This window comes from Meriones unguiculatus, chromosome 3, assembly GCF_030254825.1.
Source record: "Meriones unguiculatus strain TT.TT164.6M chromosome 3, Bangor_MerUng_6.1, whole genome shotgun sequence".
Lineage (NCBI taxonomy): Eukaryota > Metazoa > Chordata > Mammalia > Rodentia > Muridae > Meriones > Meriones unguiculatus.
In genome coordinates, this window is record NC_083351.1 from 154937400 (window position 1) to 154957689 (window position 20290).

Below are 20290 nucleotides of genomic sequence, written 5' to 3' on the forward strand. Positions count from 1 at the left end.
TGCAAGCAGTTGATAATTTATTTTCTATTATAATAATTCTAACCCTTTGTAAAATGAATCTCAGGGCATAGGTACTTCGTCCAGAATGTCATGGGATGAGGAACTTGAACTGTGTACCCCTTAGCTCAGAATAGCAGAAATCACTTTCCAGTTGTAGCTTTGCAGTTTTCATCAGATGATCTCAGTCTTTGACTAACATAGCCCAGGCTAGAAGTGTGTGTAGTACCCTGGAGCAGAAGCTTAGAGAGAAATCTCTTTTAACACAGTCCTCTCCTTACTGGAATTAGGGAATTTAACAAGCTGAACATAATTAAACTGTCTTTCAGTGTATCTTGTGGTTGATGGCATTATATCCACGTTTGTTTTGTTTTTAAGGACTTTATTCTGGCATAGTACATACTCATATTTTTTATTGAAGAAGTGATGAAAAACTAGTTACCGTCTAATGTTTAATATATTACATTACTTCTCTTATAAAAAGGCTTGAAGTAGATTTTAAGGGTTTTCACTACTGACAGACAATAATTATTCAAATATGGACTTTGTACTTTTTACATATATTAAGCTATTTTAGTTAATTTCTCCATAAAATGTCTGAAGTCACATGTTTCATTTTTATATCCTTGTAAATTTACTTGGAGAATAGAACATAAAATAATAATCACTTTCATTTGGAACAGTCTCTCATAGCCCGTAAAATGTTGATGTATGTCAGAGTAATTTTTATAGCCATTGAGGATAACTCTAGACCAGAAGGATTAATGCTACATTTGTTTTTAATTTTTAGATCTTTTGTTTAATTTGAAAGCTCATACCGATTATTATTTGTGTAAGTCTATCTCTAGTGATGTCAGCATGGCTCTTGTAGTAATGTTGGTACACCTCAGCTTTCTTACTGGATCACAGAGAAACAGCAAAGCCAAAGAGAAAGGGAGACCTAGAAATGGTGAGGTCGTATCTCTGTGAAGCTAATGGGTACTTTTGGTCTAATGAACTATAAAATGTGTATTTTAAAGCTCCTCAGAATTAAAGGAAATGTCTCCCTTATTTCAGGCATTTTACTCACAGGGAACCTTGATCTTTTCCTGACATCTTATCATTTTTCCTTTCGGCCTCCTTTTTGTGTTTTCTTCTGAGTCTCTTGGCATATTTTGGGAATTCAACATGGTGCTCTTTGACTCTGTTGCCTGGAACCAAACCAGTTACTCTGCAGGAACAACTGTTCTTACTTGCCGAAACAACACTTCAGCCCCATCTTATTTTATTTATCTACTCATCCTTGTCCAACCATATAAGTAACTCATGTAACTTACTGGCAAAAAAATGAACTGGTTAGATTGGTGTGGTGTGCACGTAATTCCACCACTTATGAAGCAGACGCAGGAGGACCAGAAGTGTCAGGCCATCACGGGTTATATAGTAAGTTCTAGACAAGCATGGATTACACAGAGCCCTGAAAAACAAAACAAACTAACAAACAGTCAAACAGGAAAATAAAGCAAGCTGGCTGTTAAAATAATCTACCTAGCAGTCAAAGCAGATACTGAGACTCATAACCAAACCTTTGGCAGAGCACAGGGAATCATATAAAAGAAAGGGGAGTTAGCATGACCTGGAAAGGACAGGAGCTCCAAAGGAACAAATATATCTGGGCACAGGAGTCTATTGTGAGAGTGTTTCTCCAACCAAGGACCATGTGTGGATATAACCTAGAACCCCTGCTTGGATGTAGCCCATGGGAGCACAGTATCCAAGTGGGTACCCTAGTAAGGGGAACAGGGACTATTTCTGACATGAACTCACCCCACCTCCTACCGAGGGAGGAGCAGCCCTGCTAGGCCACAGAGGAGGACTTTGCAGCCAGTCCTGAAGATGCCTGATAAGCTAGGGTCAGATGGAAGGGGAGGAGGTCCTCCCCTATCAGTGGACTTGGAAAGGGGCAGGGAGAAGATCAGAGAGGGAGGGTGGGGTTGGGAGGGAATTTGGGAGCATGATACAGCTGTGATACAAAGTTAATAAACTTAACTAATATTAAAAAAGTAAAAATTTAATTATGAAATGATCTCATACCCTACATAGATACTTCAGAAGACATATAGGCAAAAGAATATGAGAAGGTGTGTGATACCACTAAACATCAGAGAAATGCAAACACAACCTACAATTGCATTTTTCGTAAACTTCAAAATATTTTTATATTTTAAATATGTTTTTAGTTGCAATAAAATTGCATTACTTTCCCCTCTTCCTTCCTCCAGCCATTTCCTAATATCTCTCCTCCAGCCCCTTCCATGCTCCATCTCAATTGATAAATTCCTTTTTGCTACTGTAATCACACACACACACACACACACACACACACACACAGGCCTATGTAAATGCACAAATGTATAAATACAACCTGCTGAGTCCACTTTTGTGTAAGTTTTAATTATGTTAAGTGTAAAGGATTGCAGTTTACTAGCTGAGACATTTTTAATCATTAATAATAATCTATGTAATCATAAAATTCAAATAAATCCAACACACCTCTAGTAATTTAATGGCTGAAATAATAACCTTCATTGGTTTCTGGATTCCAGGGCCTCCTAGTGTATAATTGTCAATACCTTAATTAATACAATGACCTAATTAATTCAAAGGCAGGGCATATCTGAAACATTTCATGCATCTCTTCATCCTGAATAAAATTACCTATTGATTCCAAGTCGTGGTGAAATAGTGAACATACAAAAGTGTTTTCAAAAAGGAAAAGATTGGACCATACAGGTGATTGTACTCTAACAGCATTGTAGGGTATTTGAAAATGCATGGACTGGTCATCTGTTATGTAAGCTAACATGTAAAATAAGAGCTAGAAGAAAGCATCTCAAAACTGGCTGATTCTAAAACGCCAACACAAACTGTGTATGACTATCATGTGGGAAAAAGCACTATACTTTCTTGAGAAAAAGAAATGCTTGGGGCAATACATAGAGAATTCATTAAACAGAATAAATACATCTCATGGAGATGTTTATGTTTCAAAGAGATTGCAAATTTAAGCTAAAATAAATTTTCCTTACCAAGATCCTTCAAATGACCATATTTTACTATCAAGCAAGATATTATAATATCCACTTTCAATAATGGGAAAAAGATAGAACAAAAACGAATGCATGCCATTTTAAAAGTCACTGTTTGGTTTTATATATAAAATAATCATCCTGCTCTTTCATAGAACAAGGTTATCATCTTTAATTTATTATGTTAGTTTTAGAGGAGAAAAATTATAGGGCCTAGTGTTCATTATTAGACTTGGTCATGCTGCATGCATATCATTAAAATATAGTGTTATGGTAATTCATAAGCAAGAATATATTTTGTTTCAGAACACAGCTGTCTTGTGATAATTCAGAAAATATTTCACTCTAAAATGTCATTAAAATAATGTCTAATTGAAATGAGAAATGTATCTTTGGATCTATTTATATACTATTATCTTTTTTTTTTATGTTTGACATGTTAATAAAACCAAAACTGGAAACTATAAATGTTTATTTTAAAAGAGATAAAGAAATAAATTAACACACATATAATAACTATATTAAGGACATTTTTTCTAACATAAAGTCATTTCAGTACTTTCCAAGATTTTAATCTGTCATTCCTATAAAATACATTTTGAGGATAGTTCAGTATTAGCTTAAAACATCCAACTATCCTACTTATATTAATCTGCCAGGTGGGTTGTGTCTTATAGATCTTTCATGAGAGTCAGTCTATACTCCCTGGCTTTGTTTCTATCTTGGAGTCAAGCAATAAACAATGACAACATATATCTTTCTGTACAGGGTAGCAATTGGGGTGTCTTTGGAGGCAAGGTACTCCAGAACTGTCCTTACGATTCACAGATCTACTGAGAAAACTGAGCAAAGAAACGATGTACTTAGAGAAACACCAATGCATTAAAAAACAAACAAACAAACAAACAAAATTGTGTTTCGTAAAACAATCTTACCAAAGGATGAAAAGAAAGACTCTTGCAGTGATCACAACAGTGTCATTGAATAAACTGAGACAATTAAACCATTTTAGGAAATTAAGAGCATAAAATTTTATGAGAGAGTTTCCTGCAGTTTTTCTTAAGGATAATGTTTGTCAAAATGCTTAGGACAGCCTCTTTTCTCCAGATGCTTTACAAGTTTGATATCTTCATTTCACGTGCACATCTTTATTTAGAATGAGCTCACGCTTGGGCTGAGTTGGATCACATGTAACATGAGATAACCATGTAGCTTATCTTGTAATATGATGGAGGCTGATAGTAGCCTTCACTATTGTATCTCAACTAAGTGAGATGCGTTCCCTGCCGTTCCTACGTTTTGTATGTTCTGCATAGTATAGGTAGTTACAGTGGACGGCAAAGACCTGTAGGAGAGATGTGTGTGTGCACTTTTGTGCTCAGCTCTTCAAGTTCTTTCCCATAATTCTTATCAAGACTGCCTCATCTTTTTACTTCGTAGACTGTTCATTAACCACGACATCTTTTGTCTAAAATCAAATCACTGTACATAATTATTTGTCTACTATCTATAACACAAAGATTATAATAACAGTTATATGTCTCTTCAGGAATCATTCACTCTACTTCTGTAAATGAAATGGCAAATGTTTGATGTTAATTGATTTATTTTGATAATATAAAATACACTAACAGATACAGAAGGTATACCTTTAAGAAATGACACCCCTATGTTATAAAGAATTTATACATACATTTTTAACATTCAGAGTTTATTTGATAAAATATTTATGGTGTAGTAAATGGTTTTATGTCATCCTATGTTGTTATATGTCCATTTATATTAAGCATATATAGACATGTATATATGTATAACCTAGTGTTTTTATGGCAATCATGTGTTTTATTATAAAATGCTTTAATGATAAGCCTGATGTATTTTCCTTTACTAAATATTTCTTTTAATATATTTAATTATGCTGTCCTAACCAATATACAAAAATCTTTTCCATGCAGGAACTATCACTTAGAAATTGTCACACACTTTTTTCTTTTGATGCATTGTGGGGTTTTTTTATAATTTTTTTTTTTATCATTCAATTTTTTTTTTTCAATGCAGTTTATTCAGGAATATTGAACAATCCTCGGACCCCGGGGAAAGCCAGCCCACAGCTTAAATAGCCTCTGGGTAGCCAACCCAGGAGTGCCACGGGGGCAATGCAGATAGGTCCACATACATGGAAGCAAGCCAGATCCTCGGCCTTAGCCAAATGTGGAGTTGTTCGTGACAGAGAGCACACATTAGCAATTTTATTTTATTATTTATCACAGGTCATTCACTTGTATCCCAGCTGTAGCCCCCCTCCCTCTTTCCCTCTCATTCCCACCCTCCCTCCCTCATCTCCTCCTCCTCCTGCCCTCTTCCAAGTCCCCTGATAGGGAAGGTCCTCTTCCCTTTCCATCTGACCCTAGCCTATCAGGTATCTTCAGGACTGGCTGCAATGTCCTTATCTGTGGCCTAGCAAGGCTGCTTCTCCCTCAGGGGGAAGGGAGAGATCAATGAGCTTGTCACTGAGTTCATGTCTGAAATAATCCTTGTCCCTCATACTAGGGAACTCACTTGGATACTGAGCTTCCATGGGCTACATCTGAGCAGGGGTTCTAGGTTATATCCATGCATGGTCCTTTGTTGGATAAACAGTCTCATAGAAGACACCAGTGCCCAGATATATTTGGTCCTTGTGGAGCTCCTGTCCCCTCTAGATAATATTAACTTACCCCTTCTTTCATATGATTCCCTGCACTCTGCCGAAGGTTTGGTAATGAGTCTCAGCATCTGTTCTGATACACTGCTAGGTAGAGTCTTTCAGATGCCCTCTGCAGTAGGCTCCTGTCCTGTTACTTGTTTTCTCCAACTTTCAATGTCAGTCCCTTGTCTTTCTAGGTAAGGACTGATCATCATAGTGTTCTTGGGTCTTGGTTCTTTTGGTGTTTGTTTTAAAGTTTTTACTGGTCAAGTCTTTCAAGAGAGAAGTTAGATAAACAGAACAAGAATAGTCTCATTTGGAGATCTTTTTACACTGTCTTTTCTATTCTGCCTCTAAATTAACTCCTTAAGAGTCAAGGGAAAGTTTTGAACAATATAATTGAGTTCCTTCTCCTGGAATCTGTAATGCCAGTATCTCTTCTTCATGTTTTCTTTGAATTATTATCATGAATGAAATAAAACTAAGCAGGAACATACTTTCATGGCTTCCATGGTTGGTACTAAATTGTGTATATTTGATATGCAGCCTTATGAATTAAGAAAATATAATATGTAAGGACTTAAAATAATTACTTTGCTTTTAATATTGTTTTCTTATCTGAGTAATATTGATTAACACTTAGGTAGCTATCTTAAACACCATCTTTCGTAAAATGAGAACTTTCAGAATTTATTAGCTGTCTATAAATTCCAGTTATTATTATAAACATTTTCATGCAGTTGGTCGCAAACAGTAACCTCATAAGCTCTGCTATGTTAATTTTTTAGGAGTCAGACCATAGATATGCATTAAATGAACTCTACGTGAAGCCACAGTAAGCAGAAATATTGCATCATGTGGTACAGCCTTAGAAATTCTCTGTTGACAGTGAAGGTCCCTGGCTCCCTGTAGGTGTTTTAGGCATCGATAATCCATAATGGGCCATTAAGAAAGATGTTTAATTGAGACCTGTCTAGAGGCTCCCTGCTTAAATGAGATAATTTCCAAAGGTGTTTCTCACCTGCTCTGTTGCTACTGCATGCTAACTATAGTAAATTTTTTATAGTAAGATTGCCTGTACAGTTTTGTGAATCACAAAACATAACATTGTCTTCCTAGGCTGTAGAACTATCTTTGGACTTTGAAATATTTTCTTAAGAACAACCTAGAACACAGGGAAACCACGGCTTGAAAAAAAAAAATTACCTAGAAATTCAGTGTGACAGAGACCCATAATCCCAGCTAATTGAGACTGTGAGACAAGAAAAATCACAAGTTCAAGATCATAGTGAGAAAATTACTGGAAAAAATTGTAATATGCATATATATATATATATATACATGAAGATACACATTAGCAATAGAACACTTGTCCATCAAATACAAGACTTTAAGTTTATTCTGTAGTCATTCTCTCTCTCTCCCTCTTCCTCTCTCTCTTTCTCTCTCACACACACTCACACCAATCCATTTTAAAATAATCTAAGTGCTACAACATCAAAAAGAGCTGGAGAGGACAAGGTCTCCACAAGGAGAGCAACAGAACAAGAAAATTTGAACACAGGGAACTTCCCAGAGACTCATACTCCAACCAAGGACTATTCATGGAGATAACCTAGAACCCCTGCACAGATGTAGCCCATGGCAGTTCAGTGTCCAAGTGAGTTACATAGTAATGGGAAGAGGGACTGCCCAAGTGGGTTACATAGTAATGTGAAGAGGGACTGCCTTTGACATAATCTGATTGGCCTGCTCTTTGACCACCTCCCCCTGAGGGGGGAGCAGCCTTACCAGGCCACAGTAGAGGACAATTCAGCCACTTTTGATGAGAACTGATAGACTAAGATCAGAAAGGAGAGGAGAACCTCCTTTATCAGTGGACTTGGGGAGGAGCATGCATGCAGAAAGGGGAGGGAGGGTCGGATTGGGAGGGGAAGAGGGAGGGGCTTATGGGGGGATACAAAATGAATAAAGTGTAATTAATAAATTAAAAAAAGCAAAAAATAAAATAAAACACACACACAAAGAAAGAAAAGCAAATTATTGGAAATTTGTAAAATGTGAAGTCAATGTTTAAAAATCAAATTGCTTGTGTGAAGAGGATATTTAGGACTGACTGAAAATGAAAACTGAGATACGAAATACGGGGAAACTATGACATATTAATAATCTCGAGAGCTGTACCTTCCCTTCTATCCCTCTTTGCTTTGAAAGTGACTCTCTTGCCAGCTTTTTTTTTTGTGGATTTTTTTTTATTTAACTTTTATTAATTACACTTTATTCATTTTGTATCCCCCATAAGCCCCTCCCTCCTCCCCTCCCGGTCCCACCCTCCCCCCCCTTTCTGCATGTATGCCCCTCCCCAAATCCACTGATAGGGGAGGTCCTCCTCTCCTTCTTTCTGATCTGAGTCGATCAGTTCTCATCAGAAGTGTCTTGCCAGGTTTTTGATCACTTCGCCCTGACAGGACTGCCTTACCAGGCCACAGAGGAAGAGGGCACACTCAGTCCTGATGAGATTTGATGAGCTGGGGTAGATGGGAAAGGGGGCTCTCATTAATGAGGAGGGAGGGAAGGTGGATTGGGGAAGGGAGGAGGAATGGGGCAGCAATGAGGATAGAAAGTGAATTTAAAAAAAAAAAAGACAGTATATGTATTCTCCTTACCTAGGAGAAGTTGGAATAAAATGGATTTGAAAGCGACTTCTCCATTCTTGTGCCTTTTATCTTTTAGATTGTGATGCTAATTTTAGTACTTAGAACCACCATTGTTATTTGGAAATTTGTTTTAGAAATGATTTGCTTTTGTTTTTTAGTTCACAAAATGCAGTGTAGGTTGACGTGGTTCTTGCTGTCTGTTTCATTCCTAGCAAGATAGTTTTCCCCCATCTTGATCATGATTTCAGTTGCAGGGACCCTTATAGCATTTAGAAGTTCTCCAGAGGAAATATGGTTTTGTTGGTTTTAAATCAAACTCTGTAGTTGTGCTTATGGTACAAATCGTGTTTGGATATAATATCATTGCTGTTAATCATGAAGTAAGCGGGTAATTTGTTGCAAAATAGCCAAAAATGAAACTAACCCTTGAGCATAAACAGTCCTCCCTAACCATAAACAATCTTTACACACACGCACATGCACACACATGTACTCTCACAGTTAATGTTTAAAAATCTGAGGTTAATTTGGAGTATTTAACAATTTATATAGTGGTATTAAAATAAGTATGAGAAAGTCAGAATATTCTCCTTTGAATAGAATTTCCTTATCTTGCAAACACTTGAAATAATTTTAGTTCCCATTATAAGATGATTGATAACAGTTATAAAGTCATGGTCACTGAAATTATACTGATACACTTTAAAGTCCTTTCAAAACTTTTATTTAGGAATTATTGCTGCTGTTGTTATTTCTAACTTTTTCTATGACTTATGAGGCACTTTGCTTTGCTCCTGAGGGTTTCCAAGGTAATAGCTACTAGGTTCCTCTACCAATGAAGTCACTAGGAGCAAACATGAAGAAAACAGGTCACTTTTGGTATTTAGTATCTGCGAAAATGAACATGTACATGCCTAATGTGAGATGGGAATTATCCAGCAGAAAAATTATTGAGGCCTTCTACTTACGATATGATTCTAAGATACAGATTGTTTATCAACTTGTTTAGTTTTTTCTTTCATCTTTTCACATGCCAGCAATTAAATAGCAATTGCAACATGCTGGACCCTCCATCTTGGTGCCTACTTATGATGCTGAGTCCGTATTTAACTGGACTAATAAAAACCTTTAGATAGAACAAATATTGGGTCTGGACTATTCAGGCACAAATCTAGATACATTTTTTTTTAAAGCAGTGTGATCTCAGTAAGTACTCCAACACCTCCATTTCTCAGTTTCCCCATTTGCAGTTAGGAATAAAATGCCTTTGCCTAAGGGATCACCATAAGAGTAACAAGACATTTTATAATTCAAACCAGTGAGTTACCGTGTAAAGTATTCCTGGAACAGTGCCTGCAGAAGAAGGGCTTCACGTCGCTGTTTCTCATGTGTTTGTTTGGATCAGCTCTCTGTGATATTCTGTATGTCTCATTATTAGTTTACTTACTCTTCATCATTTGTATTTATCATGGAAACATAGTACTATAAATGACATAACAAAGGAATTGATAATTTTTGTCTGAGTTTTTAAATGATTATTTTTCTCATACAAGCTTCTCTCAAAATGCTGATAAAATTTTGCAATTTTTTTTCCTTTTGAACATTTAAAAAATTCTTTTTCTTTTTTGTATTAATTACAATTTATTCACTTTGTATCCTCGCTGTAGCCCCCTCCCTCATTCCCTCCCAATCCCACCCTCCCTCTCTCATCCCCTCCCTGCTCCTTTCCATGTCCACTGCTAGGGGAGGTCTTTCTCTTTCTCCATCTGACCCTAGCCTACCAGGTCTTATCAGGCTTTTATAAATTCATTTGGTGATATAAGAATTGAACCTCCTGGCCTCACACTACCACAGAGTGACCTCTTTCACCTCGTATCTTTATTTGTAAAAAGCAAAGGATTTATACTGGATATTGTGTATATAATGTGATGTCCATCCCTCTTTTAATTTTAAATTATCTGATTGTTGGTAATTGAGTTATTTTCCATAATATTTACACAGGTTATTTGTGTATCTTTAGCTTAAAACTAGTAGCTTTGATTTATGGTTAAACATATCAATGGCGACAGATCTTATCTTATTCAAATTCTCTTGGAAATAAGCTCCATCCTGGTGCTTTGTGGGATTTCAAGAAAGGTTAACTTAAGGGCACTTCCACAAGAAAGTGTTCCTGTAGAAAACATCAGTCTATTTTGTGGATGAAAGATGTACTGCCCTAAAGCCCCAAATAGCAATTTTCATTAAATTCACATTTGTTCCTAATATTGATAAACGTTTACTAGATCATAACACTGCCAGAAAGACAGTTAAATGGGGCGTTTCTTCAAGAAAAGTTCTCATAAAATTTACTATTCTAGAATATTTGTTTCTTAACAGAAATAAGTGCAGTTATTTAAAATGTAATTATATGTAATTAGTCATGTTCCTTAGCCAACCATACCACGACATTGTTTTTGAGCTATTTTTAAAAGTGGACTTTGTCATTTCTTTGCCCAACAGATGTTTAATGTAACTTTAAAATTAAGTGTAATATTAAAATCAATTGAAAATAATTTAAAAAGAGCGAACTTGAAAATTCACTGAATCTCACTATCATGTGACCTCTAGAGAGCTAATGAGGAGTTCCATGGGAGAATGAAAACACAACAAATGCCAGCTAAAATTCTATCATCATTTTTCCAACTTCCCCACTTCTTCCCAATTTTATGATTTTTTTTTCCTTTGTCTTTCTTATCCATCTTAAGTTTTTGGTTGTTTTTCTCTTCTGATTTTCTTCCGCTCTGACAAAATACTATCAATTTGTCTTGAATGTGTTATGAGTTATTTATCTATCAATATAAAACATCACTGCCAAATGTATAATAATACCGTCCTATCTAAAAGTTTTGTTATTCCTGATGAATCCGTTTTTTACCTTCAATAGCATAGTAACTGCAAATAAATATTAGATATTAAATAACATAATAACTGTACTAGAATCTTTTGGATATCTAACAAAATGTTATGAAAATGAGAAAAATGCATGAAAATTAGTGGTGTCATAATTGGATTTACTTGAATACAATTGGTTTACTAATTCAGTGACTCATTTATTATCTCGACATCTGCTGACACCCATAGTAACTGTATATACTTCCATATTAAGAACAAGTACGGGTACATAATCTTAAAAACAGTTTGAAAAGCTATGAGCAATATGCAGAACTATACTTCAAAAGGATGTGCTCCTGTTGAATACTTTGCCCTGGTCGAGAGACAGAGCTTCCATCAATTATATGTGTTGACATATTTCACATCATTAATTTAAATTTACTTTTCTTCGCACTACCTTCAAAATGCTTTCTATTCTCTTGTAGCAGAACTCGTACATCATGTTTTTGAGCCACATGGCTGCAGTTCAGCACTATGCTGCCATTTACCATCTCCAATTTTACAAACCCTTATTCCAGACCACTCTTTCCCCAACTACCATTTCTTTCTCTTTTAATGGGAACAAGTGTTTCAGTGCACACATGTAGCACACATAAATTTATTAACTGTTTTAATGCATTATAAAAGATGAGAGTTTGTTCCTTTGTGAGTCTTGAAGAAACCTGATAGGCTAGAGTCAAATGGAAGGGGAGGAGGTCCTCCTCTTTCAGTGGACTAGGGAAGGGGACTAAGATGAGAAGAGGGAGGAAGAGTGGGATTAGGAGGAGATGGGCGAGGGGGCCACAGCCAGGATACAAAGTAAATAAGGTGTAATAAATAATATAAAATAAAATAAATATGACTAAAGCACTCAAGTCCTTATAGTTTGTCAGTATTTGTTTCATGTAACATCCATTAACTTCAAACAAATACTTAAAAAAAAGAAAGTCTTTGACCCTTGTAGTAATTCTTTAGTTTTCAGGATCAATCTGTTGGGAAAATCTTTAGTGTTATAGAATCGATATGAGCAGCAAAAGGACACAAACTGCAGGCCCTTTCTATTCTACCCGCACATTTGAGAAATGCTGCAGGAAGTATTTGCATTGAGTATATGGATATTTATAAGCTTCAGATTTAAAAATTATAAGTTTCACTTTGAAGATATATATGTTTCACTAGGTCTTTACTCTTTTAAAATGCATTTTGCTTCAGCCCAGTGCTTTGCTCATCAAACTTACTAACATCATGTAAAATGGAGGTGGGAGGGACCTGTACTAGAGTCATCAAATTTTCACTTCGCTGCCCTGAAACCCTCGCCTTAAGCATGGAGAAAGCCAGTAGATAGTGACTCTTCACTGTACGTTTACGTTGGGGAAGACATTTGGGGGAAATAATGTTACCTATCTCTCTGTAGGGCATAGACTGTGATGCATTCTGGTGGATGCTGATGACTCTGGAATAGTCATTTGAAATTCATAGGCCTAGTGCACATTGTGGTGTATGACCTAAAACATCTTTAATCTCGTCATTTTTTCTGTTCCCGCTTTTGAACAGGATTGTTTTATTAAAGTTTCAAGGTCCCTTTTATATAAAAATTAGTCAGGGGCTATTTCTGACAGGAATTCAATGGCAGGCTCTTTGACCTCCCCACCCCCCAAGGGAGGAACAGTCCTGCTAGGCCACAGAGGAGGACTTTGCAGCCAGTCCTGAAGATACCTGATAAAACAGGGCCAGACGAAAGGGGAGGAGGACCCCCCCATCAGTGGACTTGGAAAGGGGCAGAGAGGAGATGAGGGAGGGAGGGTGGGATTGGGAGGGAATGAGGGAGAGGGATACAGCTGAGATACAGAGTTAATAAACTGCAACTAATAATAAAAATAAAATAAATAAATATATATAACAACTAAAAAATTAGTTTGTTTTGATAAGTTACTGATGACATGTAAATTACAAAAATCATAAAATTTTCCTTCTGGAGGAACAAATACTCAGAGAGTGGACAGAGATTTATGTTCACATAGATTAATATATATTAATTTCACAGTATTTTGAATAATTAAGGCATTATATATGTTATTACATGTGAGTCATATAGCACTTATGTCAATATTATTTTACTTATGCATTTTTGAAGGTTAATATTAAACTTAAGTTATATATACTCATAAAGACATATTAACTAATATTTTTTCTTCATCATATGGAAAACTGAGGCACTGAGATATTAAAGGTTAACTTAAGGTTACAGTGCCAGTCGGACAAGAAATTAAGCTGACTGCCAAATCTATGCTCATAAAATTTTTACTCAAATATTTTTAAAATATAAAAATTTGATTCTTGGTAAAGTATTTCAGAAAGAGTTTTATTTTGAATCTAGCAGAATGAAGGTTATTAAAAAGGTAAATATGTATCATGCAAAATTCTTGCAACTAAGTGTTCTGTATTTTAAATTTTATATTTATAGATTTAGGAATATTTGCATATGCTTAATGAGCCTTCTTGGAGATGGGTCCTAAGGTCTAACATAAAGTTTATTTATGCTTCACGTGTCTTTTGGAGTCATGAGGATTTAGGGCGCAAGATTATCCTCAACTACTTAGTGATTTTGACGTCTGCCTGAGCTATATAAGGACTTTTAAACAAACCAAACCAACCAACCAACCAGCCAAACAAACAAACAAACACCACAACCAAAAAGTGTTTACAATAATATGAAGACGATACAATTTTAGGAGTAGACCCATCAAAATTGTGATGTAGGCAGTACTTCAACTTGATTTTCAGTTTTGCAGTTTTAGAAAATGGATAAAGAATATCTTCTCATATGAACATAAATATTCAATCAGTGATCTCAGCTAATTATTTTAAAACAGTGTGTTTAATATTTAGAATTTAACATCATGAATTTCAAAACTTTTATTTTTTAAAATTTATTCACACAAACGGTGATAAGTGAAAATATTTATTCTAATACTAGGTTAACAATTTAGTTGGGGAAAATATTTATACAAGCCCCGTAAACCTTCATTTACATATTAACACCAGAATATTTAAATTAATTTGTCCAGTAGAGACAGGATGATTTCACACGAGCTTGAGGCGGGGATATAAACTCGTAATACATGCATTAATAATGTCTTTCAGATTGCTTATTAATTGTGTATTTCTGCTCATTAAAATGGAAACATGCTTTAGACACAAGAGTTATTCAAGAAACTAATATACAAATATCTTCATTGGATAACCTACCCTTTCTTTTTTATTCTTTTTTTTTTTTTTCTGTTTTGCAGGTGTCTGACTTGGGATACCAGTCTTTATTTTTTGAGGAATTTTTGTTTCTCTTTTTGTGTCTGTTTTTAATCATTGACATTGGAGAACAGAAGAGGAACCAGAAATACACTCATTTGGTTTCACTTCAGAACTCTCATTCCTGAGGCATCCTCGCCTGAGAACACAGCCATGTGGCCACCACAGCTCTTCATCCTCACGATGCTTTTAGCACCTATAGTTCATGGTAAGTTCTGCTGATTTTTCACAATACTGTAGTCACACTGACTCATGCAGACCCTGTCTTTGAAACCTTCTCTTTGAGATGAAGTAACTTTTTCTTAACTTTTATATTAATATCAGCAAGTACTATAATATATATTCTTAGCTACAAATTTACAACTTTCCATTCGGAATCTTTAATGTCCCCTCTTGATTTTGAAAGGAACCTAAAAGATTTGTCTACTTTTTTTTTTTTTTTAAATAGAGCTCCTGCATATTTCATGCTTTAACTTACCAACATATGTAAAAGTCACCTGGATCACTAATTACACAGTTTAGTATGAATTTAATTTGTTTTTTTTTTTGTGCTTAAAACATTTTTAATGTGGGAAAATGAGCATTTGAGGGGGAGAGCGGAGTTTACTTTCCCACAAAAAGGAATGTTTTGCTTTGGATTGGTGTTTATTACTACATACAACCTTTAATACACAAATACAACCTGTGATCTCTCACTAGAAACATGTTGTTCTCATTTTACATCCTTTTAAATACAAAGCAAACAAAATGCCAACATTGGAGAAAGATAATTTTACAAAAATACTGATTAAGCTCAGTATAGAAGACTAAATCCTGCTGTTTATGTAGACTTCCTGCTAATAACCTCACTAGGAGAGTTTACATAATATGTACCTATAATATTTTTTATAAATTGTGCATTTATTCAACAGGGAAACCTATATTTGCAACTTACAATTCCATATTCATTGAATTTCACTAAAAAAAATAGTAATTTGAAATTTTTATGTATGTTCCCTTTGACAGTTTAAAATTTTCTCTTAACTAACATGAGTTTTACATCAAAATGAAGGTGCTAATCTCTCCAAAGTCTCATGGCGCTTTTAGCAAAATAGGAGGACACAGCTTTATGTGTCACTGCTTAGGAGATTTCTGCATACTACAGTGAAAGCCCCTGGAAAGTATCTTTAGCGTCATTAGCTCCTTGGGGTTTTTAACTGGCCCAATGAAAACCAATGTAACTAAAAGTCTGTGAAACTAGGCAATGTTCCCAAAGTGCAGTATGGCTTTCATGAGTTTCATGCTGCTGTCAGTGTGAAAAGGGATAAACTACAGTTTTTGTGAAGTGCGCCTCTAAAGTTAATGCATTTGTTATGGTCAATTCTAACAAATATCTAAAAGGCAGAGATTGTTAACTTGAAAGTAAAATCTTCAGAGAAACACCTTGAAAATAAGGAGATTTATCAATCATTCATTAATGCTTTCTTAATTCAAGTATTGATCCAGTTCTTATATAGTCTTAACATTTTGTGATATGCAATAAAAAATAATAAGGTCATTTAAAAGCAGGTTCTTTTTCTAATTATAGATACATCTAAAGTCATTTAGGTTATACTCTTTACTTAAAAATGAAAAACAAAAAAATCACTTATTAGATTTATTTGAGGATTAAATAAACAACATATATAAAGAGTCCAACTTGTCCTTCGGAACAAGTCTTCAAACATTAGTCTCCTTTATCATGTGTTTGTCCCACAGTTTATTTTTGTTTTAGTAATTATATTAATGAGGAATTAGCTGATCATGAGAGGCATTTCTTTTAATGTTCATATTCAGAAAGACTTATAATAGTACACATAATAATATACATAAATTCATGTTTAGAAAGTCATTCTAGAAATACTCTGTCAGAAAAAGATCTGCTGAAAGAGCAGAAACAATGATGCAAGGGATGTCATTATTTCATAACCAATATTTCTGATTTTCTAAAACATATACCTTCTATAGACCAGTTAGCCATAAACATGGATAAGCCATAGGTCAAGGGTCTTTGCTTTGGGGCCGATAATCTGATTGAGCACTCAGGCAAACACACACACACACACACACACACACACACACACACACGAGAGAGAGAGAGAGAGAGAGAGACAGAGACAGAGACAGAGAGACAGAGAGAGACAGAGAGAGACAGAAATAGAGACAGAGGCAGAGAGAGAATAGAGACAGACAGGCAGACAGATAAAGACAAAGAGAGAGAAGCTCCAAGTAGTAAATACCTTTAATAATTGTTAGTATTCTCACTTTATATTTGTACTAAAAATCAAAATTATTTTGTTTCATATGGAGACCACCTGGATCATTTAAATGTTGTTTATCCTTAACAGTCCAAGTAATACTGAGGCTTTCTATGGATAAACTTTATCTTTCCTACTTTTTCATGTTTTAAAACTTTGAACCATAGAAAGTATGAGTGCATTATCCACCGTGTATGCAAAGCCTTCTCTCTAGTTTGTTTGATGCCCTTAACTTTGCAGAAAAGAAAGAGCTTTAATGATCAGTTTTGATGCCTAGACTGTTTTTCATCTTATCCATACGTAGAGAAATGTGCCACTGATTAGAGCTCAAATATAATAGGATAAAAAAAAATTATTAATGTGCCTGACAGTCCAGGCTGAAAAGAAATACTGCATAATTTGAACCATCAGCTAACATATATGTACAACTAACATATATTGTCACTTAATGGTGTCTTTTTCAAAGAAAAGTTCTTTAATAGTGTCTCTCCTGTACTCTTCTGAGTTCCCATGGCATTGCCCTTTAGACAAATGGATTGCACATATTTTCATAAGAGTGACTTGACTGGAAGTCCCTTCTTCAGAGCAAATAATCAGGTTTAATGCCTACCACATCTATGACCGCAAACACATTATCCGGTTCAGGTCTTCTTTACAACACTTTCACGGCTTTCACTTTTACGTTATCATCATCATTTTTAAAGTATGGAGGAGCTGAGTGGGAAAGCACCTTGGCTGGTGTTCCACAGCTACCAACAACACACAGGGCAATTCTCATCCAGGAACGGCCTCATTGGCACAGGTCCTACTGCCAGCCTAACCCAATTTCGACCAAGGCACTCCTCCTAGCATACAACGTCATCTCCATTATCTTGGAAATTCGAGAGCGAGTGAGGAAGACATTTCAATCACGGGCCAGCCTATAGTCTGAGGGCAGACTGGTTAGAAAGTCAGAAAGAATTGTTGAAAAAAAAGGGGGGGGCTATCACTTACTAGCTCTGTTACTATTACCTGCAAACTAGTTAATATCATTTACCACATAAAGAATGTGCTTGATGCCAGAGGTACAGTAATGTACAGAAGTTTTGTATGTCTGCCCTTCAGGAGCTTATAGTACCTTAAAAATCAGTCAACCTAAATTTCACCTGGAAGATGAAATTCTTGCAGGATTATATTTAGCAATGGATAACTCCTAACATAGTGATAGGCATTTTGTAAACTTTCCATCATTTTCCTATGTCTTGTTTACCTTGAAGTAGCTCTAAACTCCTAAGCCGTAGGCCAGCAAAGTACAGAATTGTCCCTGCCAATAACCTGAATCTTGGGGAAAGAAACAAACACAACGAACAAAATCTTTTTTACTTGAACTTTGCGATTCAAGGGTTGTAAGAAATTTAAAAATACTTACATGTACACAAAGCTATTATCAGTACTGCTATTATCTAGATAAAAGTATTTCCCATATGCAAAGATACTTAAATCATTTCTTGAATTAGTGACAAATAATTGTCAATTGTCAACTGATATACACATAGAAAAATTTAGGAACTAAGCTAATACTGTCCATGCTAATTGAATAATATTCACATTGCCCACATTGTCTAGCCAATGATTTCACAGAGAGAAAAAAATACTTAGTACATGCACATTATACATGCTTGTATATATGCAACTGTAAATAGGAACTGTCTCTGGTTTTATGTTTATCTGTCCACAGTCTGTGTCTCTGTGCACCTCTGTATTTCTTTTCTGTTTTCCATGATTGTCCTCTTACTCCAGAGCCATCGGGCCTATATCTATTGTGAAACAAGCCTGAAGAAGTTGAAAAGTGATGTCCAGTTCTTGGTCTTTCTAGGGTTGCGTCAAAATAAGATTATTTTGTGTCATTTTATAGATGTAATCCAGAGAAAGGAAAGTTGTTGAAATCAAAACTATGGTATTTGGGGTGGTGTGAGCTTTTTCCGAGTGAGAAATAGCCAGGGGATTGAGCATGCTAATCAATCATTCTAGTTCTTCGGTGATCTAGAAAAGCATTTCATAATTCTTTCATCTTTTTCCTATGCCTTATTTACCTTGAAGTAAATGATACATGCCAGCTCCCCACTGCTTTACAATCTGTTTTTCAACAGACTCTCTGAGTTGCCTGGGAATTTGCAATCCTTTTGTTTCAGTTTCCCAAGTAATGTAGATTACTGGATTGTACCACTACCCCTACCTCTTGGTACTCCTTCTGATTGACAGTAAAAGAACATCAAAGTCTAATGTGAAACCTTAAATTAGGAGATCTATTCCTGGTCTGTGTCTACTTTCAAGTGCCAAAGGTTTGAAGTTTGAAAAGGTAGCCATGATTCTAAGATATTTTAACTAGTCCTCAATTTATTCAGACTTTCCTTACAATTATATTAAGTCACAAGCACGATGATGGAAAACGTGATCAGTCAATATACCATGGTGAACAAGAAATTATATTTTCCTAGCATCTTCAAAGGGAGAGAAATAGGTTTTAAAAACTTAAAAGTACCTTATGCATGATTTTCTCCTGCAAGTCTGCTTACTGTTGCTAAAAGTAAATATCCAGTTACATATTTGTGGATTTTATAGGCTAATGTGTTACATTATGTTTGAGTTACTTATGATGAAAAGAATGATTCACTGTGTGTGCACTTATTTATGTTTCTATATATTTTATTTCATTTATATAAAAATAAATTTTATAGTTGTATGTCACTTAATATTAGAGTGCTTTGTTAATTAATACATTTTTAAGTTGCTATAATAGTGTAAGACTTGAGAAATCCAGAATTATATTTAACTATATATTCTGCCTGACATTTTTCTAGGAAGATGTGCCTTATTTTGCGAAGAGGTTGGGTTGACTTCTCGCTCTACTTCACTTTGCTATTTTTAGAAATTAATCATCATTCAACACTTGGGGAGGCAGAGGCAGAAGCAGAGGCAGGCAGATCTCTGTGAGTTTCAGGCCACCTTGGTCTACAATGCGAGTTAAAGACAGCCAAGGCTTCACAGAGAAACCCTGTCTCAAAACAAACAAACAAACAAACAAACACACACACACAAAAGTTAATCATCCTTGAAATATTTACGTTTGGCAACACAGGTAATTTGTAAGAGTAGCAATGTTCTACGTATTTTATAGTCAGATACACTATGCGTCATGATATTGGTATGTGACGTCAATACTAATGCATCTAATATAATTCATATTGGTAAATTTTTAAGTTACAAAATATATACACTGTAAGTCACTATACTTTCTATAATAACAAAATGTTAATTACCAGTATGATCCTAACGCCATGTTTTATTTATAGCAGCTTATTTAAAACTTCCTATGTGAAGTTTCACAACTGAAAAGGTTTTCATTTCCAT

The 20290-nt window shown here is 35.2% G+C and overlaps 1 protein-coding gene across 22 annotated transcripts in view; it reads left to right on the forward strand.

Annotated features, from left to right (window-relative positions):
* Positions 1-20290, forward strand: part of Adgrl3 (adhesion G protein-coupled receptor L3) — a 780523-nt gene that overhangs the window by 266853 nt on the left and 493380 nt on the right. For all 22 annotated transcript variants that reach the window (XM_060380826.1, XM_060380806.1, XM_060380808.1 and 19 more), the window contains exon 4: positions 14609-14832. In XM_060380826.1, the coding sequence (XP_060236809.1) occupies positions 14778-14832 (55 nt within the window). In that variant the 5' untranslated portion in view covers positions 14609-14777. The remainder of the gene's footprint in view (positions 1-14608; positions 14833-20290) is intronic.